The sequence below is a fragment of the Mus caroli genome, chromosome 13, assembly GCF_900094665.2.
Source record: "Mus caroli chromosome 13, CAROLI_EIJ_v1.1, whole genome shotgun sequence".
Taxonomy (NCBI): Eukaryota; Metazoa; Chordata; class Mammalia; order Rodentia; family Muridae; genus Mus; species Mus caroli.
The window spans coordinates 32,293,307-32,320,477 of NC_034582.1; the positions used below are offsets into that span (position 1 = coordinate 32,293,307).

General features: G+C 41.5%; 1 protein-coding gene across 2 annotated transcripts in view; it reads right to left on the minus strand.

Moving 5' to 3' along the window:
- Positions 1–27,171, minus strand: part of F13a1 (coagulation factor XIII A chain) — a 170,823-nt gene that overhangs the window by 52,764 nt on the left and 90,888 nt on the right. For both annotated transcript variants that reach the window (XM_029484978.1, XM_021180809.2), the window contains exons 7-8: positions 21,929–22,103; positions 19,388–19,526 (exon numbers count right to left, since the gene is read on the minus strand). In XM_029484978.1, coding sequence (XP_029340838.1) covers positions 19,388–19,526; positions 21,929–22,103 — 314 coding nt within the window. The remainder of the gene's footprint in view (positions 1–19,387; positions 19,527–21,928; positions 22,104–27,171) is intronic.

The following is a 27,171-nucleotide window of genomic DNA, read 5'->3' on the forward strand; positions in this document are numbered from 1 at the left end:
GAGAGGAGAGGAGAGGAGAGGAGAGGAGAGGAGAGGAGAGGAGAGGAGAGATGGGACTATGCACAAATTACTGACATTGAGGGCCTTTTCAGGAGATTGGATGATGGCTGGGCTTGAAACCATCAGTGTTATAAACAGTCATTCTGGACTTCAGGTGCTGGATTGCCTATGGAAAATTCAGAAGTTACCCCAAAGGCATTTTGTTCATACATGTGATACTCAAGATTTGATAAAGAGATAGCTGTAGTATTCATAGGTAAAATAGAGTGGGGCAGAATTCCACTGGTGAAGAAGGTTGTTACAAAGTGCAGTAGAGTATTCTAGAAGAGGGATCTGAGTTGTGAAGGGGAGAGGAAAATAATGAGTCAGGGGCTACTGCTTAACACAATACCAGGAAGATGGCTTTGAGTAGTCAAGTTTAGGCATGACTGACATATGCCTACTTCCTACCCATTGGCTCTTTTCGTATGGAAAGGGCCAATGGGAAGGAAGTGGGAATAAGGGTTCAATTTAAGGGTCAAGTGGCAGAGGCCAGGGACAGTCAGTGGGACAGGTGTAGAAAGTTATTCCAGGTCTCCAGGGAAGTAAGGATATGGTAAGGATCACGATGTATGGTCTCTGAGCAGGATTGAGAGGTGAGGTTCTACTAGAGAGCAATCTCTGTCTCAGGATGGTCACTTTGTGTAGCACATTGCCTATCTACATCCACAAGAGAGGCAGAGGCACCAGGGAAGACAGCAAAAAGACATTCCCAGGGCAGAGTGGGCCTGTTTTTTTTTATGGTTCTCCCTGTTCCACGCCCCTCTCCCAAGATGAATAGGGTTCAGATTATCCTTATTAAATGCAGATCTCCTTGACAAGGTTAGCCTGGGACAGGACAAATACTCTGTATTTCAGATCCCAGGCAAAGACATTTCTCTAAAGATAATATTTCTTTTCATATGGCCAGGAGGTGGGGAATGTTACCATGAGGTCCAGCTTCCAGTTTTACTTACTGCTAAGATGCTCTCTGTTGTTTAAAAAGGTTCCTCACAGGGTGAGGAGCTCGCAGGCAGTAAGGAGACTGATTGATAGCTGTACTCCTGTTTGGCAGTGGGTGGCAAGGGCAGTGACTTAGCAGCCAGCTGCCTACGAGCAGTGGGAGAGGAAGTCACACCGATCTACACAGCCAAGGAGACTGTTCACAGTGCAGTTAGCTTTCTTTGAATGGGGAAGAACTGAGAGCCCTCCTTTCAGCATACATACTGGTCTGCTCTAGCCTAAATTCCCCCATAATAGAGGCTGTATTTATAGGCATTTGCTTTTTTTTTTTGAAAAATATTAAATAAGAGGTACTAAATGGAAAGGGAGAAAACTTGTTTTTAGCTGTTATAAAATATTTTGTGCATTTTGAGGTTTAGGTTTGCTTTGGTGTAATGCACACACACTTCTGAGGGTGGAAGTTTCCAAATATCATTTCTTTTCCCTGATAAACTTCTACTAACATTTCTTTTCTATTTTTTAAATTAAATCATCAAATAATAGAATAAGGAAATACTGTACATTAAATATACATTAGTGGGATTAAATGTGATTTCAAATATTTTTTTAATTAAAAAAAATTTTTAAGACAGGGTTTGTCTGTATAGCCCTGGCTCTTCTGGAATGCACTCTGTAGACCAGGCTGGCCTTGAACTGAGAAATCTGCCTGCCTCTGCCTCCCAAGTGCTGGGATTAAAGGTGTGCACCACCACTGCCCAACTAATTTATTTTATTTTCATGTGTTGTGTTGTCTGCAGGTTTGTCTGTGTACCGCATGTGTGTGTGTGTGAGTGTGTGTGTGTGTGTGTGTGTGTGTGTATTCCTAGTGCCTGTGGAAGTCAGAGGTGAGCTTCATAACCCCTGTAGCTGGAGTTACAGATAGTTTTAGCCAACTCTTTTTAGTTGATATGTGGGTACTGGGAATGGAATCAAACTCAGGTCTATTAGAAGAGCAGCCAGTGCTCTTAACTGCTGAGTCAGCTCTCCAGCCCTGTAAAAATTGACACGTTATATCTATGTGAAAGTTCATGTGTATGCATGAGTTTGTCCATGGGAGTGGAACACCTGAAACACTCAGAATTTGGTGTTGGAACCCTGGAGGTGGGATTACAGGTGATTTTGAGCTGCCTGACATGGGTGGGAAATTTTCAGGGATTTGTAGAAGGTGTGAATCTGGTTTTTAAATAGCCTATTTTCCTCCTTCGCTATGAGCCCCACTTGGCTTTTATGTGGTGTTTGGGTTACTATCCCTTCCTCCTCCTCTCCCATCCCTCCTTCAGTCTTCATTTTCCCTTTCACAGCTTCCTTCCCTGTTTCATGACCTACATCCTCCAAATACATACGAAAACACAGGGTTATTTCTTAAAATCTAGGCTCTTGACATGATGAAAAAAGAGGTATTTGTCTTTCTGAGTCTGAGTACTTTGCTTAATATGATAATTTCTGTTTTAATCAATTTTTCCCTCTAAATGTCATGATTGCATTTTTCTTAATGGCTGAATACAATTCCATTTTGTATATGGAGCACACTGCTTTTATCCATTCATCTATTGATGGGGATCAAGGCTGGCTTCATGTTCTGGTTATTGTGAATAATGCAGCTGTAAACACGAATCTACTTCTGAGGCTCTGTTTGTTTTGCCCTTTCTCATGCTCTCCCTCTGGAGTCAGGTCTGCCCTGAGGAGGTGCTGGGTACAGATGACCCTCTTATTCATGTGGCATGTGTTCCAAGTGATGCCTAAAACTGCAAACAATACCACATCTAGCATATGCTATAGTGTTTCCTATGCAGGCTGTCTTAGTTAGGTTTCTATTGCTGTGAAGAGACACCATGACCCGACAACTCTTATAAAGGAAAACATTAAATTGGGGCTGTCTTATAGTTTCAGAGACTTAGTCCATTATTATGTTGAGGAGCATGGCAGCATGCAGGCAGATATGGTGCTGGAAAGGAGCTGAGAGTTCTGCATCTTGGTCTGCAGGCAGCAAAAGACTGCCACACTGGACAAAACTTGAAGATATGAGACCACAAAGCCTGACACCACCATGACACACTTCCTCCAACAAGGCTACATCTACTCTAAAAGGCCACACCTCCTAATAGTGACACTCCTCATGGGCTAAGTATTCAAACACATGAGTGTATGGGACTCACTTCTTTTCAAACTACCACATAGCCATACCAAACACGAAATATTTCAATAAGGCAAATAAACACACTGTCAACAAAGTTTGTAATAATGTCTTTCCTATCCTGGCTGGGACGGAGAAGGTTGTATGGAATTTCATTGTGCTACTCTGAATGACTTGGACTTTAGAAGTAATGAATTTTAGGTCCTGGAGTTAAGTGGACTTGCTGCCTTGGCAGAAGACCCACATTGGATGGCTCACAATAGGATGGAGGTCTCTAAGTCAAGCTCCAGAGAATCCAATGCAGTTTTAAGGACTCTGAGAGTATTGCACTGATGTGCACAGAGCCATATGCAGTTACACATATATGCTTTGACATAAAATACATATTTAATTTATATGCACATATATAAAACACACACTTTACAATGTAAAAAGAAAAATATTTTTAAAAATCTAAATGGCTTATTTCTGGAGTTTTTCATTTAATTATTAGATTGTGGTTAATCAGGGGTAACTAAAATCATGGAAAGTGAAACCTCAGATAGAGAGCCACTATACTGTACTGACTGGCAGAGTTGTGAGGCATCTGCAGGGCGTATATACACTGGAGTTTCTCATTTTCTTTACTTGCTGCTTATAATGCTGGGGATCAAAGTAGGGGTTGTGAATATGCTAGGCAAACACTCCAATACTGAGCGACACCCCTGCCCTCTAGTGTAGTTTTATTTAGCTACAAAGAAAGAAAATAAAGTCATCTTCTTTGCAGGAACTGTATTGAACTGGATATTATCACACTGAATGAAATAACCCAAATTCAGAGAGATTAAGAATTACCTTTTTTTTTTTAAAAAAAGCCGGGAATGTGGAAAGAAGAGAACATTTACAAGGGGGAACTTAGTAAGGGAAATGAGAGAGGGAGAGAGGAGAAGATGTAACAGAAGAGGGGATGATCAAAATGCTGTATATGCCTACACAGTTATGTCATCCAAAACCCATCATTTCTTACATGAATGTAAGGTAGCGACAACAGTAGCAGTAATAACAATAAAAGATTCATGATTTCACATTTTTGTTGATTTTATATTTGGAACCTGAGTTCCTGCTGCAGTTTCAGAGTCTCTAACATTGAAAGACTTACAAACCTCCAAATTTGTGTAGTTTTTGGATTGTATCTTTCTAAAGAAGGAATAAGCAGCAATTACAATAACTTTTATGAGAATTGTCTAATGAAAATGAAATTTCTTGTGGGACCACAATGATGGAGGTGACAAGGTCTGTTGTAAGTCACTTCCTTTACTCCATATGTATCAGATCACATATGTATTATATCACATGTATCATATCCATGTTTATTATATTACATATGTATCATATCCACATGTATCGCATCACATATGAATCATCGCATGTGAATCATATCACATATGAATCATATCACATATATATCATATCATATCATATCACATCGCAGGCTAGCTAAGCAGGATTAGAAGCCAGGACCAGAGAAGCATTTGCCACATTTTGGGCAAGGGCGTTGTTATAGCTACTTCCTGGATGTAGAGGAGAGGCTTCTAAGTGTACTGGATAGTTTGTATGTCAACTTGACATAAGCTACAGTCATTAGAGAGGAGGGATTCTCAATTGAGAAAAATGTCACCATAAGATCAGGCTGGAGGTAAGCCTCTAGAACATTTTCTTAATTAGTGATTGATGGCCCTTTTTGGGTGGTGCCATCCCTGGGCTGGTGGCCTTGGCTTCTATAAGTAAGCAGGTTGAGCAAGTCAGTAAACAGCATCCCTCCATGGTCTTGACAACTATGTTCCTGACATGTTTGAGGTCCTTGCTGGCTTCCCCTCTCTATTCCAAGTTACTTTGGTCATGGTGTTTTTAATCACAACAATGGAAACCCTAACTAGAACAAGTCAGGAAGCTAATAAAACTTATAAGGCTTGGGAAATTCATGAAACTTGAGAGATTTGAAAGATGCCTTGGAAGGATTATGAAGGTAATAGTCAGTTGTTGGTGAGAGGAGACACTGTTTGCTAGAGCTGCCTGAAGTTTGGATCAAGAACTCCAGTGACCCAACTTTCATGATTACCCACATTGGAATGGGCTTGTTGGTGATGTAGCTACTTTTTAGTTATCTATCATTCCTCAAGTAACCCCTCATTTGTGTTCCAGAAGTATCCACCAGCATTGATTTAGTTTATCATTTGATCCTGTAAACCTATTTGTTTTGAATTTACACACACAGACACACACACAAAACCCAACATAAATGCAAAATTCAGGACCTAAGAATGTTCATCCTTGCATGATTTACAAGAAGGCAAGCTGAGAACTCCAACAAGCTAACTGCCCAATAAGTTACCAAAATATTTTAAACCCAAAGTAAGCAGGAGTAATGTCTGTGGCATATGCATGTTTAGAAACTACACTCCAGAGCATCACGGATGGCATTCAAGATGCCAAGCAAACGCCCCAACCAACCTGTGCCAAATTTCCAACTCATGGAAAACTGCTTGATGGCAAGTACATGTTGGGTTAAGCTGAAAAGTCTGAAACTTCACTATGTAGTAATAAAAATACATGTGATCAACAGAGACAGGAAAGGATGCTCAAAATATTACAAATGTCTTGAGTAGTTAGAAAGGGAGTGACCCTTGCTCTTCTACATGTTTGCAATATTTGAAAAATAGTAACAAGCATGTATATCTTTCTTTCTTGAAATTAATATGAATACTTTAGTTTTTTAGTGTGTGTGTGTGTGTGTGTTTATCTGTGCAAGACTGTTAGATTTCTGAGGACAAATTGTAGACGCCATTTCTCTCTTTACACCATCCAGATTCTGGGGAACAAACTCAGGCTTAAATGTAGGTGTGTTTACCCACTAAGCCATCTCACCAGCCCAAGATGACCATTTCTTTTCTGTTTTTTTTTTTTTTTGGTTTTTCGAGACAGGGTTTCTCTGTGTAGCCCTGGCTGTCCTGGAACTCACTCTGTAGACCAGGCTGGCCTCGAACTCAGAAATCTGCCTGCCTCTGCCTCCCAAGTGCTGGGATTAAAGGCGTGCGCCACCACCGCCTGCATTTCTTTTCTTAAATCAGACGTTACACTGTAGTCAAGGTCTGCCCTGGCCTGTCACCAGGATGGTGAGGTGCAGGAGCCTATGGAATGGAGGACCGATGGACAGAGAATGGAGCTGGACTTTTTTGGATTCATGTGATTAGAATTTTTTTAAAGCTAAGTAATTATTCTAAGAAAGCAATTTAAATACTCTATAGAGTGAGCTCATTTATAATCTTCCAGAAAAGTTTCACAGAACGGGTTCTTAAAAGAGAAGAAAGAGGCTTATAATTTTGTTTGTGTTGCTTCATAAAGGCTCATGGGATAGATTCAGAGAAAGTACTGGGAGAGAGACCTTGGAGCGATTTCAAGTGTGAGCCAAATATTTGGAATTCTTTCATTTGTGAAGATGGTGGGTGCTGGAGGGCAGGCAGGCACTGGGCTACTTTGCAGAGTATTTGTGTTTGGGTGGCAGATGGAGCTAGTCCAGCAGCCCTGGGTCTGATGATTTTCCAATACAGTCATGACATAGGTGATAAATATGACAACATACCTGGAATGTGGCCTTGGGAAGGGGATGGGAGTGGGATGGAGGGAGGAAGGAATCAGAAGCAGAAAGGGGAAACAATCTGGTTGACTTTGAGAATTATCAACAAGATGCTTCAAGGTGGAAATGAGAGTGGAGCTTGAGGAAAACCGTGACATTTAGGAAATACAAAGAAATGAGATGGCTGAATCAAACTGTTCAGAGGAAGGCTAGGGGAATCATTTATGAAGCTGGGAGCTGGGAGCATGGAGCTCCTTCAGAATGTAGCTGTTCTCAGCTAGGGCTGGGAAGGGGCACTTGAATCTTCCCTGAGGTCATGTCAATCAAAGACCAAGGCCAGAGGTCTAGGCTGGTGGAAACCAGCTAGCTCACCCCTCATTTTAAGCACAGTTGCCTTAGTCTTAGCAGTTAGGAGCCACCTGAACAAGCCTTGATAGTCTGCATGATGATTCTGGGAGTTGGGGTTAGTAGAGGATGCCATGAAAGAACCAATTATGGGGTGGGAGAGGTGACTCAGGAGTTAAGAGCACTGACTGCTCTTCCAGAGGTCCTGAGTTCAATTCCCACCAATCCTATGGTGGCTCACAACCATCTGTAATGGGATCCAATACCCTGTTCTGGTGTGTCTGAAGACAGCTCTAGTATACTCATATAAATAAAATAAATAAATCTTAAAAAATAGAACCAATTATCCATCCCAAAAAAGGGGGGATAATGAGGGCACCTACTCTAGTTTATACTGCGAAGGCAAGAAATTCTACTATGCTCACTGAAAAGTCAATTATAATATACTCTCTTGAGTCACACAAGACACAGGTAGGGAGAAGGTACACATGGGATGGACTTGAGGATGGGCTCTGATGCCCAAGACAAAACTGGTGTATTTGTCAAAATCATTAACAACTGTTCTGATTCAGATGTGCCACCAAATAAGAACACTGGCTCTAAAGGCCAGGATGGCTCTTCTAGGGCATACTGACTAAACACCACTGCAGAACTCAACTGCTTTATAAAAAAAAAAAAAGTACTACTTAATCTGAGTCTATTTAGCAAGTCATTCGGTATCATGCCCGTTCATCAGTTCTGCGAGGATGACTCTTCCACTCCTAACCTTTGAGGCACAGGTGTCTTGAATATTTATTAGGAACAATTTACAGTGGTTTTCATAAAAGAAATGTTTTATAAAATTAGGGAATGATCCCACAGATATCTCATTCCTTTTCTTCTTTCACCATTTCTGTGTTTTTAATGTACTGTAGGTGAGTGGAAGAGACCGAGGGTGAAACTCCATAAAGCAGAACTCAAGCACTGACAGACAGAAGCTCCGAAGCAGATCATAGAAAAGCAGCCCAATGAAAACAACGTCCAGCATGCTCAAGGAAGAGGCACCGAGTCGCATTAACTCACATTTGTCAGAGTGAGGAGAAGCCCCTCCCCCACCCCGTGCTAGATTCATATTGAAAATGAGAACCTGTTTAGTTCATCACGCTTTCTGGCATAGCAAGTTCGAAATTGCCTTCCTGGCTGAAAATGAAGAAGAGATTGGATTTTTGAAGATGTATATTTGTATAAATCTAATGTTTGAAAACTTTCTATAATAAATTCGGTCCAAGCTTTCCCATAATTATTAGAGAGGATTGAAAATCAGCCAACAGTCTCAGTAGCTTCCAAAGTTCCTGTTTTGCATTATAAGGATGCTTATGAATAATTATTCTAAAGTTGATAGCTCTTATTTTTACTTTTTAAAGATTTATTTGTTCTGTTTAATTTTTAAAAGTTAAAATATAATTACACTGTTTCTCTCACCCTTTCATCTCATCAATCCATTCTCCGTAACCCCTCATTTTTTCCCTCCTGAAATCATATCTTTTTCTTTAACTATTTTTATATATGCACATATATATGCATATATGCCTAAATATATGAGTACAACCTGTCCACTTCATTTAATGTTACTTATGTTTGACTTTAGAGATGACCACGTGGTGTTGCATAACCCTTTCTGGCACTCTCAGCCCTCGTTATTTACCTGTAGTTTTCTGTGTATAGATGGGGCCCTGTCAGACTTCCCTCTTCCATGTTAGCATGTCTGTTGGTGGTACTTTTCAGGTCTTGTGCTTAGCCAGCCATTTTGCTGAGGTATCACAGCTGAGGCTTCCCTGACATTTCTAGGGGACATAATCTCACAGCAGATTTTCTGTTCTTCCTGCTCCCTCCGATGCAATGTTCCCTGAGCCTCAGGTACAGGAATAATGCCATAAATGGAACAACTGGGACTGAGTGCCCATGTTTACGTGCTCTCTGCAGTTTGACAGATGTGAGTTTCTGCAATGGTCTCTGTTGCAAAGAGAAGTTTCTTTGATGAAGGATAAACATACTTATCTGGCTGGACCCTGATGCATGGTATCTATAGCTGTTATTTTAAAATACATTTTAAAGCTATCTTATTAACTATCTAATGAAACTAGCCTTGAAAATACATAGTTTATTAGCTTTTAACTTTTTCCTGGCAGCTATGAATGGTATAGGTGATGAGTTTTTCTTAGATGGAACTTAGGTTAAACCAGAATCTAGAATTTCCTTAATCAAAATATCGTACCACTTATTTATTTATATAGATGATACCCTACTTCTTTCCCATCCGGCCAAATTTCACAAGAAGTATGTGTAATTCTATTTGTCCACTGTCTAGCAAGGTGAGCAGTACATGGGTTACAAGGATTTGTTGGAGATATCCCAGTAGGATGGTAGAAAGAGGAAGAGAGTCTAATGTAATATTCTAGAAACTTTAAAGAACAATGCCCTCCCCCAGTTTCTAACATCCATTTGTTATAGTAAAGTGCAATCTGTGGACAGCTTTCTGAACATATAATTTCTAAAAGCTCAGTGTAATGCTTAATGGTATGTAATAGGAATGGGGACATGAAGCCTTATGTATGTGGATAGTCATGTGTCCTATAACAACACTTTGATTAACGGGGGACTACAGATGTGATGGGAATCACACATATTGTTAATATTGAGCTAAAAGCTACTCTTTTGCACGGATGTCATACATTACAACAGTGCCTTTCTCACTTGTCTGTGTGATATAGGTATAAAGCAACCTACTATGCTGTCCATCCTACAAAAGCATAGTACTTGTGACTGCACATGGTATGTGACCATGACAGTAAGCAATCGTGATATTGATTTATGCATTTGCTGTACTGTATCTTTAACATTACTTTATAGTATACTTTTATTGATTGACAAACTTTAAATGATAGGGACTGCAAAAATTTATATTGTGTGAGCTAAACAGACCCAGAAGGACCTCTCTCTCTTTCCCTCCCTCTCCCCCTCCCCTCCCTCTCCTTCCCTCCCTCCCTCTCTATCCCTCCCTCCCTCTCCCTATCCCTCGCTCTCCCTCCCCCTCCCCTTTTCTCTCCCCCTCTCCCCCTCCCTCCCTCTCTCCCCCAACTGGACCTTAGATGCTTAGTTTTTTTAGGTTTAATTTGGAGAATCTGAAGTAGCCAGGAAACTAGAAGGGGTCATTGTAGAGGAGAAGAAATACCTTAAAAGAAGCGGACACCAGGGCACAGGTGGTGTGAAGGCAGAAAGAATAATCGAGGAGAAGGCTTAAATGGAGATGACAGAGTTGAGCAGAGGAGAGGGTGGGGGAGGAGGGGGGTATCCTTGAAAAGCCACATTGAAACCTATTATTTTAAAAGTCAAGTTCTCTCTCTCTTTCTCTGTCTCTGTCTCTGTGTCTCTGTCTTTTTGTCTCTGTATCTGTCTCTGTCTCTCTGTCTGTCTCCGTCTCTCTCTCTCTGCCTCTCTCTGCCTCTCTCTGTCTCTCTCTGTCTCTGTCTCTGTCTCTGTCTCTGTCTCTGTCTCTGTCTCTCTCTCTCTCTCTCTCTCTCTCTCTCACACACACACACACACACACACACACACACACTGCAATTACCCTAAATAGGATAATGTTCCTCCCACAAGCCATGTGTTACCATGCAAAATTCCCAATACAAAATTCTGTATCTCTTCCCTTGAAGTTGATCAGAGAGCCCCCAAAACAGTATAAGCTTTCATCATTGTTCTTGTTTATCCAGCAGAATCCGACTGCGTGACTGTTGGTATGAATCTGGCTGAGAAGGTACTACTCAATGTGGTCACAGGACATGGCAAAATAAAGCGGGCACTGACTTGGAACCTTCTTCCATGGCTGCTCAGCTTTTGTAGTACCGGAATGTGCTGTGTGGCTGCTGAGGGCGGGGGTACGTCAACAGTCTTACTCAGTGATGAACACTGAAAATTCTAATAAAATATCTAGCCTGCAAAGATCTGCTCACTTACTTAACAGCGGAATGATTGTTATTGAGGTAACCATCTACTTTCTGATTGATTTTTAAGACCAATCCCACAGGGCTGAATTCATGCTTGGTATTGTACACCTGGCAGAGAACCTGTGGCTGCAGTCCTCTACCCTAAGGGAATACATACTATTATTATTTTGCTTACTGGGCACAGTATCAAACTGTCTTCTAAATACTTAACGTTTGTACCCATAAATTAATGGTGTTCAGCCCTTACCAGAGAAGCTTCCTTTTGCAGAGGATAACAACTGATACAGAAACTCACAATTGGACCAAGTATAGAGACTATGGAGTGTTTGGTCCTATATAGGAAATCTACATCAGAATCCCCACCTCCATAAGGTCAGGGAACATCTTGAAAAACAGGAGTGGAGGAAAGATTTTAAGAGACAGATGCTGGGAGAAAATGCTGCAAACAGTGTCTCATCGACAGTAGATGAGAAGTAGGTGTCCTTGTGATGTCATAGCAGCCATGATTGCCTGCACAAGTCCTCCCCAAGCCAGTGGATATTCCAACAAAATGGGGAGGAGCCCCACCCTGAACTTAGATGCTATTGGGAAATGATGGCTGCTGAGGGAGGGGGAGCCAATTTTGTTCAAATGTAGCTGTGAGGCTTCCCAGGTCCAATGGATGCTGCCCCATGCACATGAGCATGCAGGCAGCACTAACTGGACTCAGGATGCTGTTACAAATTTAAAAAGGAGAGAAGTTGGGAGGTGGGTGTGGGAAAGGTTGTCAGGGAGGAGTTGGCCTTCACTTCTCCCGGACAATCTCGAAGAAGAAATAAAAAAAGGTTAAAATTTACTGTAAAATAGTACATTGTTTTACACCAGCAGCAGCTGCAGAGATCTCATTCCTATGCCTGATTGCTCTACAAGGCCACTTCAGCTGATTGCCCTACAGTGTCTAAGCTTATGTAAGTGTTCTCCCTGATCCTACCATTAAATGACTCATTACTGTGCATTACATATTTCGAAGTATATATGTAGAGGAAACTAAATTAGGTGGTAAAAATATCTCTATACAATATAACCCCTTTGAAGGTCTGATGGATTCCTCCATTTGGATCCATCTAAGTAGTGTCAGGAATAGACTTTGGGAGGGCTGGAGAGATGGCTCAGTGGTTAAGAGCAGTGGCTGTTCTTCCAGAAGATCTGGGTTTGGGTTCCAACACATGTATGGCAATTCTTAAATATCTGTAACTACAGTTCTAGGGGATCTAATGACCTCTTTTGGTTCCTGACATTCATGCAAGATAAATACCCATGAATGAATATATATATATATATATATATATATATATATATACACACACACACACACACACACACACACACACACACACACACACTTTAGGAAGCACTTTCGCAATGGTAGAAAGGCACCAAGAGATAAAACATCAGACCAGTTTTTCTAGAATTCTAGAAATGAACGTTAAGACTTGCAACAACCTGAGTGGTATTTATTCAAGGAAGTCATGTCAGTCTCCATAAGAGCTCTGATCTGTGCTCGGTTTTATTTATTTTCCCCTCCCTCTCCCTATATCCATGGCAGTCTTGAAAACAGCCTCAGTGGCTGTGGAAGTTTACAGCTTAGGGATGAGAAGTAAACAGGTTGATCTCCTTCAAGGATCCTCCAACTCCCATTGTTATATTTCTATATTTTCTAGAAACTTCTTAAAAAGTTTCCAACTCAGGGTTTGTTCTTCCTCATCTGACGCAGTGTTCACTTATATAGACAGCTCTACCCATCTACCCATAGCCTACAGTTTTCCACAACAGCTAGAAGCAGCTATAGCAACTTACCCCTCACTTTTATTTTTCCTTTAAGAAGTTAATTTAAAATAAGTCCTAGATCCATGCATAAGATCTAAATTTAGAAAACTCAAAAGGAAAACAGAGAAGCAGGTGTTTGTGACCTTGACTTGACTGCATGATCTTTTACATGTGGTAATAAAAGTATAAGCAACTAAAGAGAAAATTATAAAATGGTTTTGATAAAAATAAGCCATTTTCTGTTTTGAAACAGATCATTAATGATGTGAAAAAGACAGCCCAGAGATTAGAGAAATTCTTTTTTGTTTTTTTGCATCCAGAACATGTAACTAACAGCTACAGTGTGGTGACTGACAGCTCAATTTTAAAATTGGACAGGAGTTTGAAAAGCTATTTAAAAAACAACAACAGAAAAACCCCAAAATAGTAGAAGAGACATAAGTCATTCCGTATCATCAGCCCACAGAGGAGTGGACATTTAATCTACCAAACTGCCCATGTTCACTAGAAAGTCTGTAACAATTTTAAAATGAAATAGAGCCCAGGAAAATTATCACCTGGGCAAGGAAGGATATGGAGAAGTCTGCAGCCTCATGCTCCGCTGGTAGATTCGGTGGAGCTGATTCGGAAAAAAGTTTGGCATTTTCTCAAATGGTTAAATGTAAAGTCACCATATGACCAAGCTACCCTAACTATGTTTATTCTAAGAAAAGCAGAAACATATACTCTCACAAAGAGTTTTAAATGGCTGAGCAGAGTGGATTGTTCATAGCAAGCAGAAGCAATTCTAATGGATAGCGGAGGAACCACGAAAGAAAACATGCTTTGTCCACACAGAGAAGTGCCATTCATTGGGAAAAGGAATGTGTCGTGGCACATGCTCCAACATGGATGAGCTGTGAGAAGCATGCTCTGTGGAGGGAGCCAGACAGCAAAGGCCACACAGTGTATGATTCCATGTATGTGAAGTGTACATATCATTCACTGTGATGGAAGAGAGAACGTGAGCAGCCATCAGGGGCTGGAGAAATGAGAACGTTTCTTTTAAGATTGATGAAAATATGCCAGGTAAATGAGGCTCAAGAGGGTAAAAATACTGATTTGTGTACTTCAAAAGAGCAGGTTTTATATCTCTGAGTTATATCTCTGAGTTATATCTCAATAATGATACCCTACCTATAAAACAAAGGCACTCTCAGTGTAGACCCTTGGTGCTGTAATTTAGCCTGACACGTACTGACTGGGACAGAAAGTGACCCTCAGTGTTTTATTCTTTAGAGGTACATTTGTAAGTAACTGTGAGTCCTTTCTTGAACATGCTGGTACATGCTTAGCATTAATTCCCAGTCTGCAAATGGTGGAGCTCATGGGCTAGCTCCTGCTGGTAGTCATCAGAGTGAGTTGGCCAAAAATATGGACGAGAAGATAATGCTTGAAAACAAACAGCTCGGATACAGTGTCAGAATTACTAACTTGGATGCATGGTGAGATAATTTTACAAGCCCTCCAACATCTTTAAGCAGTTCAGTCTATATTCAGGATTCTTCTTCTCTACGATCTTATTTGGAGTTTATTTTCAGATCACTCTTATTTCCCACAGTGATTGAAACTGAAGATGATTCAGCAGTATACAAATCCAACTCATAGGCATATACAGCACAGCTAAGCTAATGTAAAGGAGGTGTGGCCAATTTTAAAAATGTGCTCGTGGTGTATAGAGCATCATACAGGGGGCAGTGGGCACTAGAACGATAGAAGGATGAGCCTTCAGATGAGAGACCGGGAGATTCTGCTTTGCCAGCGCTTTGTGATGAACACTTCCACTGCACAGAAAGATTTGCATTTGAGGTCAAAAACACAGGCAATAACAACCGCAGTCTTTCTAGAAAGGATTGAAGAAAGGTTTGTTTTTTCTTTCCTTTTTCTTTTCCTGTTTTAGATACAATGGAGCTGGCTAACCGATCGCAATCTACTCTTGAGATCCCTCTGCTCTGTTTCTTTCCTCCAGGGAACTGATGTGAAGCCAGTTCATGTGGACGCTCCTAGGTGTGAGTAGGCTGGCCACAGCCTGGCCCTGTGTGTGCTTGCAGCCTTCATGCCAAGCAAGTGACAGAAAACGCTGAACTATACGGGAAAGGTCTGGATGGAAGAACTGCCTTCCTTATTAAAAATGAAGCTATTTTTGAAGCTGGGAAGGACTCTATAACTCATTAATACTGAGGTATTACATTTGCATATGAGAATGTAAAGGTCTTGAGATGACGAGCAACTTGCCAAGGTTATCCAGGTAATTAAAGGCAGATCAAGTCATACTGCTTTGCACAGTGTGTGTGTATATAACTTAGGATATATAGAATGAAACTTCCTTCAGTCTCTCTGCTTCCCACTGAATATATATATATTCAGTCTGGTTAGCATTTTGCTGTTTTTCCAAAAGAAATTGTTTACATTTGCTCCATATTTTGCTTGCTGCTGAATGCATGACAGAGAGAGATAGAGATAGAGATAGAGATAGATAGAGATAGATAGAGATAGATAGAGAGAGAGAGAGAGAGAGAGAGAGAGAGAGAGAGAGAGAGAGAATCGTGCTTACCTAATGGGAGCTGAATTCTTACGGGAACAAGTAAAGGATAGAGTTTCGCACCCAGAGTCATTTAAGTAGACTCCCTTCAGTCCATCCAAGGGACACAGGGAAATATTTGTACCAAGCAGGAGGGAAGCCCTGCTGTGAAGCATCTCTCATGACCCTGTAAGTGCCACCATCGCTGTCTTTTAAAATTGTTTCCCCACTCCAATGTGACCTGCAAATAATGAGGTGGCCAAACGCTCTTATAAGGCACAATGAAACTGTTATGTCTGCTAAGCATGGGCTGAGTCTCTCTTAGAGAGGCCCTCATAGCTCCATAGTCCAGTAGTGAAATGCTACGTCAGCCACTTCAGCAAACTGCCTGCAATGACTCACCACTATGGGAGATGCTTCACACTCTTCAGATACTCCCAAAGGTGACTATCTACCAAAGGGACCTAAGACAGCAAACAGACATAGAAGCTAAGCTTCCTGTCCTTGGTGCTCCATGTCACAGCCCTTTGCATGTGACTGAGCCAGAACTCTGGAAAGCCCTGCTTGTTTGCCTCCTCTTTGGGGACTCATAAACCTGGCTGGATTCTGAAAGGGGAGATGTCCTGGGTCGTTGAGACCTAAATGGACAGATCAGCTTAGCACAGACTGTGAATAATGGGACCGAAGTGTGAGGAGCCAGGTGGGGTAGGATCTTTTGCTGGAAGCAGTGGAGCCTACTGAGGGAGGTAAATCCATGGGGCTGGGTGAGAGCCATTTCTCCTCAGAACTGCAACAAACAACTACGCCAAGAGTGACCTCTGGGTAGCCAGCCTAGGTCCAGCAACCATTTCTACCCATGCTTGAGCCTCTGCCTAGCAAGAGTTTCTCACCCCCAAGCCCCAGATAAGCCTTTCTTCCCACCACTGACAAGCATTGCTGTAATCAGCGTCAGAGCTGCCATTTGTTGGTACAGACTGAGAACGCGATACCAGCACCAGACTGTCCTGGATCTTTTCACATTTCGGAACCTTTTCATGCACCTAATTAGGTATCTTTGAGCTGGAACCCAAATCTTGGCTTGAACTTGACCTATGTGTCATACACATCTCACCTACACTCAGAAGGTGATTCTGCATATGTCATTGTGTTTGTGAGTCTCACGTGAGAGGGGACACGGAATTATCTATATGCATACATGAAATTCTGGATTTGTGTACTATTTCTGGTTAGACATGGCCAATCTGTGCTTTGTGTGGATGGTCTCCTTTAATTACTTTTCAGTCACCCGAAATGGTAGTTCCTGGGATGATGCCCCGAAACTCAGAGAAATGACATCATTTCCTCAATACCAAACATCAAATAATAGCTTAACATGAAGCTTGTCATCTGTCTGTCTGTCTGTCCCCCCTGTTTCTCTGTCTCTGTCTCTGTCTGTCTCTGTCTCTGTTTCTCTCTGTCTCTCTCTGTCTCTCTCTCTCTCTGTCTCTCTCTCTCTGTCTGTCTCTGTCTCTGTCTCTCTCTGTCTCTCTGTCTCTGTCTCTCTGTCTCTGTCTCTCTGTCTCTGTCTCTCTGTCTCTGTCTCTCTGTCTCTATCTCTCTGTCTCTGTCTCTCTCTCTCTGTCTCTCTCTCTCTCTCTCTCTCTCTCTGTGATGTCCACATTCTGGTTGATGTGTCCTGGAGAGCTTCCACCAACCCCTCAAGCAAGGAGAGTCCTTGACACAGTCTGGCTTCTTAGAACACACATAGTTTATAAAGCGTACCAGTGATTGTGTAGGCCTGACAAGTGTCTGCCATTTCTTTTAAAATACCCCCAAGTCACAAGAGTATCAGTCATCTCAGGACACTGGGCACCCCTCTCTTCTGAGTTTCTCAAGGTACTCAGGAGGATGGCAACATATTGCCTCCCCGAGACTCCAGCTGTGCATCTAATAAAGAAGGCGATCCCGGCAGCCAGCGCTCATTAGGCACCTGCTACACTCAGCTCTGTACTGAGTGAAACAGGGATTTCTGTCATCTCTACTTTAGAAGAGGAAAGAGGCACAGAGAAACTCTGCCTTGCTCAAGGTCACACAGCTGGCCTTCAGTAGAGCCAAGACACTGAGACTTTCTGTCCCTGTCCTTGGAGTCTGGGCATGTCTCAAATTGGGGTAGCACAGACCTCTATCAGTGAGGTGCCTAGTCACCATACATAAACTCCACCAAGCCTCATCAAGAGAGGGCAGAATAATCCAGAGCACTGGTTACACACAGGATGTTGATGACCAGGCCAGGATCCAGGTCTTATGTGCTAGGGGGAGTATAGGAAGACTCTGAGGGAGGGAACAAAATTCAGAACAAGATGTCAGAAAGTCACTACATGGCTTTATACCAGCTGTATTTAGGATTTCATTATACTCTATGGCAGGTTCCTCATAGGGACCTAACATGGGGATATTTGCATCAAGAAACTAGGAGACTGATGCTGCCTACATAAAGGGACTCTCTCTCTCTCTCTCTCTCTCTCTCTCTCTCTCTGTGTGTGTGTGTGTGTGTGTGGTCGTGATGCAGAGAAAACAAAACCAAAATCCTTCTCTTTCTACCATTACCATTGACAGTGGGCTTTAGGGGCTGATGTTTTGGTCTGTTTTGGCCATTCCAGACAGGCAGGGCTGTGAGCTGTAATTCTACAGGTTTAAATGGTTCTTTAAATTGCTGTTGAGTTTCCGTGGGCTAGGCTTTGTCCAGCCCATGCCCTCCAGCACCCTATCTCAACTCCTTCAAACAAGAGGCTTTATATTTTATCCATAGTAACCTGCTGCTGTGAGTTGGGGCCACTCCAGCCATTTCCTCCTTTCAGCATCCTCCAGTGGCCACTTACAGGGCCTGGTGAGTGAAAGCTGCCCCCAAAGCCAATCCATGCCCACAGTACAGGTTTTTCAGGCACTTCTCACTTTTGCTTTCTTAAGATGCACTTGTAACTTCCCACTACCCCCAGTTGGGTGCTTTTACAATAGACACTGCTTTAGTTTCATAACTCGCGAGGAACAACTAATTATACAGGACACAATTTTGCCTGGGAAATTTCACCCAGTTAATGCTTGGTGACTGCTCAAATTATGTCCCAATTTCACTCCACATATAGTTTCCTAAATATCCCTTCATTTGGATTCAGAGGAATTTCTCCTCATGTCAGTGTGCCACATTGGACTGGTGGGATCTCCACAAACAACAACATCTTTGGGCTCTTACATTCCCTATAAGATGGCCAGCTTCTGGTACTGCACTAAATGGTAAAAGATGCATGGCATTGGTGTTTGGAAGTGATGTCACATTTTCCTCATCTTGATCTTTAAATGAAAGCTGGGCACACAGTCAAGGTCAGGTTTAACCCTATCCTCAAAGAGTCATTCTGTATTTCAGAAGTAAAAATATGTGGGGTGAAGAATTGAAGAAGTCTATTGCCACTTTACAAGATATGTGACCGTGATACAAATCTGTTTGGGCCTCAGCTTCCACAACTGCAGTCTTGTGTCACTCATCTGATTAAAACTATTAGGACAGGTAAGATTGTACAGACACATAAACTGGTGCATAGGCGATTTTGGGCAGATGTGAATGCTGGCTGCAATCCACATCAACCAGAGTATTCATCATGTGCTATAGAGGAACCAACCGAGGCATGTCCATTAGCTGTGCTCGTGGCTGGCTTTAATGATTGTTCCCATACAGATCCATGATTGACTTTTATCACTAGGGCCCAAATTGTCTACTCAATAATAGTTGCCATTCAGCACTTAAAATGAAATTGTGTGAAAATAAGATAGTTATACCTATGAAACTGAAATAAATATAGAGGAGAGAGACACTTGGCAGTGTCTGCATTGTAGTACACATGGAATGACCCTCTTACTTGACACCAGCTCATTACATTGGAAGTCAAACTCACCACACCGAATCCTTGGTGAGTTTGGAGCTCACATTCCCATCTTCTTCCAGGAAGATGTCCATTTGCAGATTGGCATCATTGTCGTGGGCCGAGAAGTAATTGGTAATGACCCGTGCAGGGATTCCAAGGCATCTTAAAACTGTAGGTGACAACAATCATGTGAGGCAAAACCCATATAAAAATACAGTGAAAAATCCTTTTATTCTGTGGACCTTTCTTCCTACCCAGTATGAGGAGGCCCCTTCCTCAGATGTTCCACATTGAGGAAGTGTGGCTTGTTCAGTCCCCAGAGGGCTGGAGAGAGACCATGTTGTCAGACTCTTGGGAACAACAGACAATGCCAACAAAATCATTTCTAACAGAAATCCAATAACCCCATGTTAATTGTTTAGTCCTAACCACAAGTTCATCAAAGTATCAGTGATTCAACCCTCTTAAGGGGGCATGCTCCTGGAAGCCTATCCCAAGGTAGGATTGTATAGGGCTGGTTCTCAGTGGGACACGCTACTTCTGGATGAAATTTCTCCTGCACCACTCTATGCAGGGTGACACCACTGAGTCATTTTAGTTGTTAGATAATAAATTACCTGGGTGCCTCTCTTGCCATATGCACCTATTGATTAAGCTTAATCCGAGTGCCCTTTCTGACTCCCAGGATACCAGACATCAGGGCTCATTGGAAATAATTCAGCTGACAATTTTAAGATTAATGACTTGGCTTGCTCTTTTTCCCCCCTCTCCATAGGAATAATTTAGCATTTTTTAAAATAAAGACTATCCAGCCCTTTCAACAGGACAACCTTGGATGTACAAATGTGAGTTTAATAGAAGTGTCCTGTCCTTCAAGTGACTTGGCCTCAAGCACCAAACAACAGGGTGACAGCCACCACTGGCTTCTCCCTTCTACATTCCTCTGCAGCCTCTAGTCACTGGTATAATGACTGACACCCAGTTTCTATTTCTGGTTAATCCTATTGTGAATTTCTGGGCATTCGAACACATTATTACTTAAGGAGACTTGCTCCCATGTAAAGGCTGACTTTGTGGTACCAGCTCCTCTTACCACCAACTTTCCTTTCTGATTTGCTTCTATTGCAATCTCTCTATGGTATAGTCGAGATCCATCCTTGCTTAATTTGCCATCAAAGCCTGTCGTTAAGCACAGAGAGCATCCTTTATGCAAATAGCATACATGGATGTAAGGTTTCAGCATTTTATCTGGTTCTAAACCCAAAGCTATTGAGGTAAGGCAGTGAAATTTCAGGTGTGTGAAGGACTGGGGCTTTTTATGGTTTCCTGGAATGAGCTTAGGGAAGTGGCGTCCTCTCTGTGGTGCCTTGGCTTAAAAGTCCCAAGTATCCAGAGATGCTTTCTAACCCTCAGCCACCAGGAAGCTCAGACTTCTGTCTGACAGGAGCAGCCTCCCAGAAAGATGACTGCTCCCAGGAAATGAACACGCCTTTAGTCCTTGAATACAGTCAAAGGGCTCGGAAAATAAACGTACTCAGGTTGTGCCATAGGAAGTCACAACAAATGAAAGAAAAATGTCATTTCTGTTCAGGTGGAACAGGACTTGGTCCTACACTGTGACAACTTTGTGTTAAAATAGGTGTGTCTCACATTCATATTTTAAAAAACCTGTCCTTTCCCAAGCCTATAGCCCCCAGACTCTCATTTCTTTGAAAATTTTATTTTAAAATGCTAACTAAGCAAAGCACTGTTTATTAATGAGCAGGCAGAAAGGACACTCTGACTTGAATTTAATGTTTCTGCGAGGCAGGAGGAGTGCTGTGTGAATGAAAATCATTACTGATGGCGAGGACACAGTGAAATGAATGGCCTTTTAAAATAGCCACTGAATTAACTGTAACATTGCCTGGGCTGATGAAGGCAAGTGCCATTTGGTAAAATGATACACAAGATTGAAGAGAATTATTCTGTTCCCATCTGTTTTTCTGGGCAGATGGACATTGGGTGGACTAAGTTGGGAAGGTGAAGATGCTCACCGGCTACTGATACCCAACTGACCAGGCTCCCCTGAGACTTACGGATGAAGAAGAAGATGGGATGACCTAACTATTCCTTTCATATCTAGGACAAGCTTTTAAGAACTTACAAAACATCTCATCAATAACAAATAAGTGTATTTATATAACATTTCAAGAAAGAAAAATTAGAATTTATTTTTCCTTATTCTTTATTATTTTAGTTCTTTAATCTTTAAAAGAAATGCTTAAAATGGCTCATGCTTTCCCTACTTCCGTCCTTAGCCCCTCCAACCCTTCATTGCTCTAGGTGTCAGATGATGGATCATGTAGGAAGCAGTCTATCATTCTTCCCATAAGGACTCTGGAGTCAGAGACATGTGAGCATATTTGGCCCAGCACAATTTAATTATGCATTGACTACATCCCAGAATAGTCACCCATAAATTCTATAGAGCCAATGGGAGCTGTTAAGTTTCCTTGCCAGCTTATAGATAAAGTGATTTGAAGTGAAATTTCTGTTACGTTAAAAATCATTACTCTACTGGACACTTACATGTGTTAAAGACACCAGCAAAAACCCAACACTGGCCATATCGGACTGGTGTTTCTGAGCTTCTGTATTCTAGTAGAATGTCAACACTTCCTGTCCAGGCTGATGGAGGGATGCCGTAGGCATAGACATTGTCCCATGATCCAACAAGAACACCTTCATCATCCTTGGCATTCACCTATATGAGGCCATGAGAGGTGAGAAAAAATAAAAGGTCATTTAGAAGATTGGTGTGGGGAAAGCTGGGGTTCTTTTACCACCGTGTGAGTCCTGCTTGGGGAAAAAACTTCCTATTCCTGTTCAATTGATCATGTTATCACCAAGGGTAATAATGCAAGACCAGACTGTGCAAAGGGAAGTCTTAGAACCAAGACTAGTTGAGTAGTTGAATGATGAGTAGAAAGAGTCTTCTCAATTTGATTTGAAAAAGATCCATATCAGGTACTTGGTTTGGCCCAGAATGACATGGGGAAGACAGGAGAAAGGCTGCAAGAGGAGAAGCTAGGAGGGACTCTTATGTCGGTAAAAGGTGAATTCAACTGACAAATGGAAAGTCAATGGTGGGAGCACTTTCACTTTTGTGATACATAGTGAGTGTTCATGAACTGCAAAGGTTAATGCCAATTGCCAAAGGCATCATTACAAGTCAATGGGAAAATAGATTCCCATAGGCACTGTAGGTACTTTTTAAAAAAGTTCACTAAAGAAATACTCTTCAGGCTTAGGGGATAGTTCAGTGGATAAGAACACTTGCTGCATAAGCATAAAGACTTGAGTTCAAATCCCCAGCACCCATGTTAAAATTTGGAAATGGCCAGTATTGCGGGTGACAGAATCAGAAGAACTGCAGAGTCTTTCTGGCTGCAGCTCTTTGAGATCCTTTCTCAACGGTTCAAGGAGAGACACAGCAGGATACCTGATATCTGTCCTCTACCTGTACATGTGCGCCTCCAATATTTATATATACAGTAATATACATATGCTGAACATACACAATACCTAAAGTAAAAATATTCTTTAGAGATCGTTTAAAGTGATTGATGTACATGTATATGCATATATATTTGAGTTGGTGATTAAACCAAGGCCTTGTGCTAGGCAAGTATTTTACCATTGAATTACATCTCAGCTCCTAGTTTTATAATTATATTACCTAGGGGGTCTGAGATCTTAGTAGAGATGAGACTTAAGCTGATACTGGCAATCTATAATATTTGGGAAATCCTCGATATACACTTGATACTAGAATAGAAACATCTAGTATACCTGATGTGCAGGGGCAAAGACAGTTGGTGTTTAGGAAATAAAACAATGCCTGGACGGTTGCATTTTTTCCTGGGCACTGGTGGATCTACCTCTTTGAATGGAACTTTGGTCAGTTTAATTGCGGTCAGCATCCAGGTGAGCCACAGTGGGAATTCTTTTCAAATTGGGTGCTGCCTCATAACTGGCATGACAGTGATTGTGAATACTCAGAGTGTGGTTTGTGAACACACTCTGAGTATTGTTGTGAACACCAGTAATGATGTTCTCTGCACTCATCAGAAATGCATAATATCAAGCTCCTCCCATACTAGTGAGAAGACATTAGTTAGCTATCCATGCCAAATACAGGCCCTGAAGCTGGGAGATTAGCTTATGGAAGCCATAGAAGAGATATGAAAGTATGGTAAGTTTCTATGTATCGGCAGCCTCAGCAACCTTCCAGACTTCTCCATTTGGCCTGCTCTCCTTGGTTGGAAAGGACTCTTATTCTGAAATGCTTCAAGAGTTCTCTGAAGGCAAAGATTAAATATGTGGAAATGTGTCTTTCTAAATTCCAGCAAGTCTGAATAAAGAAAGAGCTGGTGCTCCAAAATTATTCAATAATCAGGTCTATATTCAACATCCATGTGGGCACTGGACATTGAATATGCATAAGGTGAAGCCAAGCACATTGAAGTGCATTTTGACATGATGATGAAGAGAGAAGCACACACACAGCTAGAATGGAGGGTCAAAGGAGAGGAGAATCGGTTGGAGGGTGGTCCTGTCGTTTGGAGTTTGGTAGCAGGCATGCCATTCAAAAAGTCATGCAAAGATGAATAGCTGTGTGATGTCATGAGGTAATAGGATAAGCTTAGGAACCTTTGTATGGTTATCACATAAGTAGTCATGACTGAATGAAATGCTATTTCCACCTTTGACTCTGTGTCCAGTCAGGCTAGAATGAAGACTCCTGGTCAGTACTTAGTTAATGCATTGAATGAAGAAAAAGAAGAAGAAGAAGAAGAAGAAGAAGAAGAAGAAGAAGAAGAAGAAGAAGAAGAAGAAGAAGGAGGAGGAGGAGGAGGAGGAGGAGGAGGAGGAGGAGGAGGAGGAGAGCATTCAAGTTTCTTAAAGACCTCTACCAGCAAGCTCAAGGCTTTGATGTGAACTTACTTCAGCCAACTCCTCAGGCCCTATTCTTGACCAGTGCTTGTCCTTGCAGGTGAATTAAAAATCAGGAAATGTGTGCCTGCTATGTCGGAACACCGTCAGTGTCTATGATATGCCTTGGTCTTTGTGGAGAGGTGGTATGTTATCTTTGAGAAGTAAAATAGAGTTTATGGATCTCAGAGATAAAAGTCCCTAAACTGTAGCTCTGATGTATGATTTCCAGATAGATAACCATTAAATAGAAGGCTACTAATAGCTTAAAGCTGAACCCAATCAGCTTGGGAGGAGAGTAAGAAATAAATAGCCCTCTTCCCTACAGACTTTTTAATTGTTAATGCTGAGTGCTGCCCCCTTTGCTAGATAAATCACAATTCTCACTTATTAGCATTCGGCAAGATTAGCTACTGTGTTCTAATTAGAACATTGATTTCTAAGAAGCTCACAGATCAAGATATGTCTTCAGTGACAGATGAAAAGGGTTAAAGTGAAATAGCCCCTTCTAGACAACAAAATATGCTGGAGGGGCAATTCAAGGACATGCTGGGGCTTTTGCTTGCTAGAGTTGGCTGTTATAGCATTATTGTGAACTCGAGTTTAGACCAGGGGCAGAATCAAATGTCATAGCCTTGAGACATTGGTGATCGAGCATACAGTTTGAACCTGGGACTACAGACCAGTATTGCTCTTTAACATAATATGGCTGCGTTAAATTCCTATTCCAGAGGCTGGAGAGATGGCTCAGAGAAAAGACTACTGGCTGCTCTTCCTGAGAACACAGGGTTCAATTTCTAGCACCCTTCCAGGGAAGCTAATGCCCTCTTCTGGTTTCTGCATGCCTGTGGAGCACAAACATTGAAGCAGGCAAAAATATATCTACACATAAAATAATTTAAAATTAAAAGTTAAATTTTCATCTCATCCTGCCTACAGAACTGGAAAGATGAAAAAGTACCCCCAAATGTTAGTATCAGTAACATCAGTGGTATAAGGTCCTGCAGGAAAATCCAACACCCAGTGCCCAAAACAGATGTCGGCTGTGTGAGACATAGGGAAGCAGAGGAGCTCAGAATCCAATCTAACCACTGGTTCTTCAGAAGCCAGACTGCTGAAACAACACAGTGTTAAAGTGATTAATATCAAAAGAGGTGATATTCTGTGAACATGATATGGACAGAAAGCCTAAGAGTGTGACTTCATGGGAGAGATTTTAGTTGGTGCCAATGCTCTGCATGAAAACTGATGGAACCCTAAACAAAGGAGCAGAACATAGCACACTAAGAAAGGTGACCCCTCTCCTCAGGTCATTTCCTTCGCTCCAGTCTTGGCTCATCCCTGATCCAGTCTCTCGGTGAACTTCAGAGCAAATAAAATACCAAAAGAAGAATTGTGCATAAATAACATAAAAACAGAAGAACACGAGACCTAGTAAATAGGGAGGATGGAAGAAAAGGCAATGCTCACACATAGAAGAAAACTAAGGAGCACGAAGCATTTTCTCACAATCTATAATGAGATCGCTGACCTAAAGGACAAATGGATGACCAAACAACATCATTTCAGAAACAATGATGCATCATCAACTTTGAGATACAGAGTTGACAGTGTTAAAAGCAAATAAATGACATTGAGTGTGAATGCGATAATCAAAAAATATTAATGAAAAAGACAGACATTGTTGCAGAGATGCTAAAAGCTCCAGGGCACAGCTGATACAACGCAAAGATAAGTAGTGTCCTTAAAGTAGGGAACCCTCAAAATGAAACCAAAGGTATGACCACACCCTAGAGCCTTTGGCTTTATCAAGAGAGCATTGACTCTACACTGAGAGTCATTCGTAGTCCATGGTTTGACCCAGGCCCCTAACCTAGAACTCACAATCCATTGAAATTTTGAATAAAGAAAAGATTGCTTGGTCCTCTAGACAAAAATAGAGCCACTCAGCAAAAATGGAGGGAATCAGGCTGTCTTCGGATTTCTCTCCAATACCATTCAGCGACAATAGTGTCAGTTCCTATTCACACAGTCCTGAGAGATAGGTGTCTGAAGGATGTTAGGCAGAGCCAAGCTGCACTAGAAAAAAAGCCAAGCAACATTAAATATCAGTCATGAAGGATCTCAGAGAATGTACGAGTCATAAAGTCCATCAAAAATAGAGTTGAGCATCCTTCAGAGCTATAGCTACAAAATGAGCTGAGAAGCTTTGAAGTGGAGGACCAAAACTGACTATACAAGAAATGCGATAAAAGAGTCAAGGGAGAAGAGGAAAGAAAACTCTCAGTGTGTTGGTCTCTCATAGTTAATTGAAACCATCTAAAATTAAAATATAATTTAAAAGTACATAATTATTTTATGTCTAGTTGGTTTCATAATTTGAACTAATTTTGGAAGAATCTGTCAGGAAATATCTGTTATGGGGAGACTTTTATTTGAAGTTTTCTGTTATGTACAATTCAGTAGTTTTCTCCTGCTAAAAGTAAGATTTAATATAATGAAATAGAATTTAAGTATAATTAAACAGACTTCTTAAAATAGTATGATGCCATTTGGTATAAATACAAACAAATGGATCAATGGAGCACAGCAAAGAACACAAAAATAAATCCATATATATGCATAGCTGCAAAGGAAACTTTCCATACAAAAGACTTGGTTCAACAAAGACAGGTAGGGCAACTAGGTATCATATATCAGTAAGCCACACAGAACTTAAGACTCACAAGCCTGAAGAGACAACCTATGGATTGTGTGAGCATTTGAAAACCATATGTCTGATAAGGGACTGAAAGGCCAAGCAGAAACATTAAATAATGGTGGGGAGGGGAGGGGAG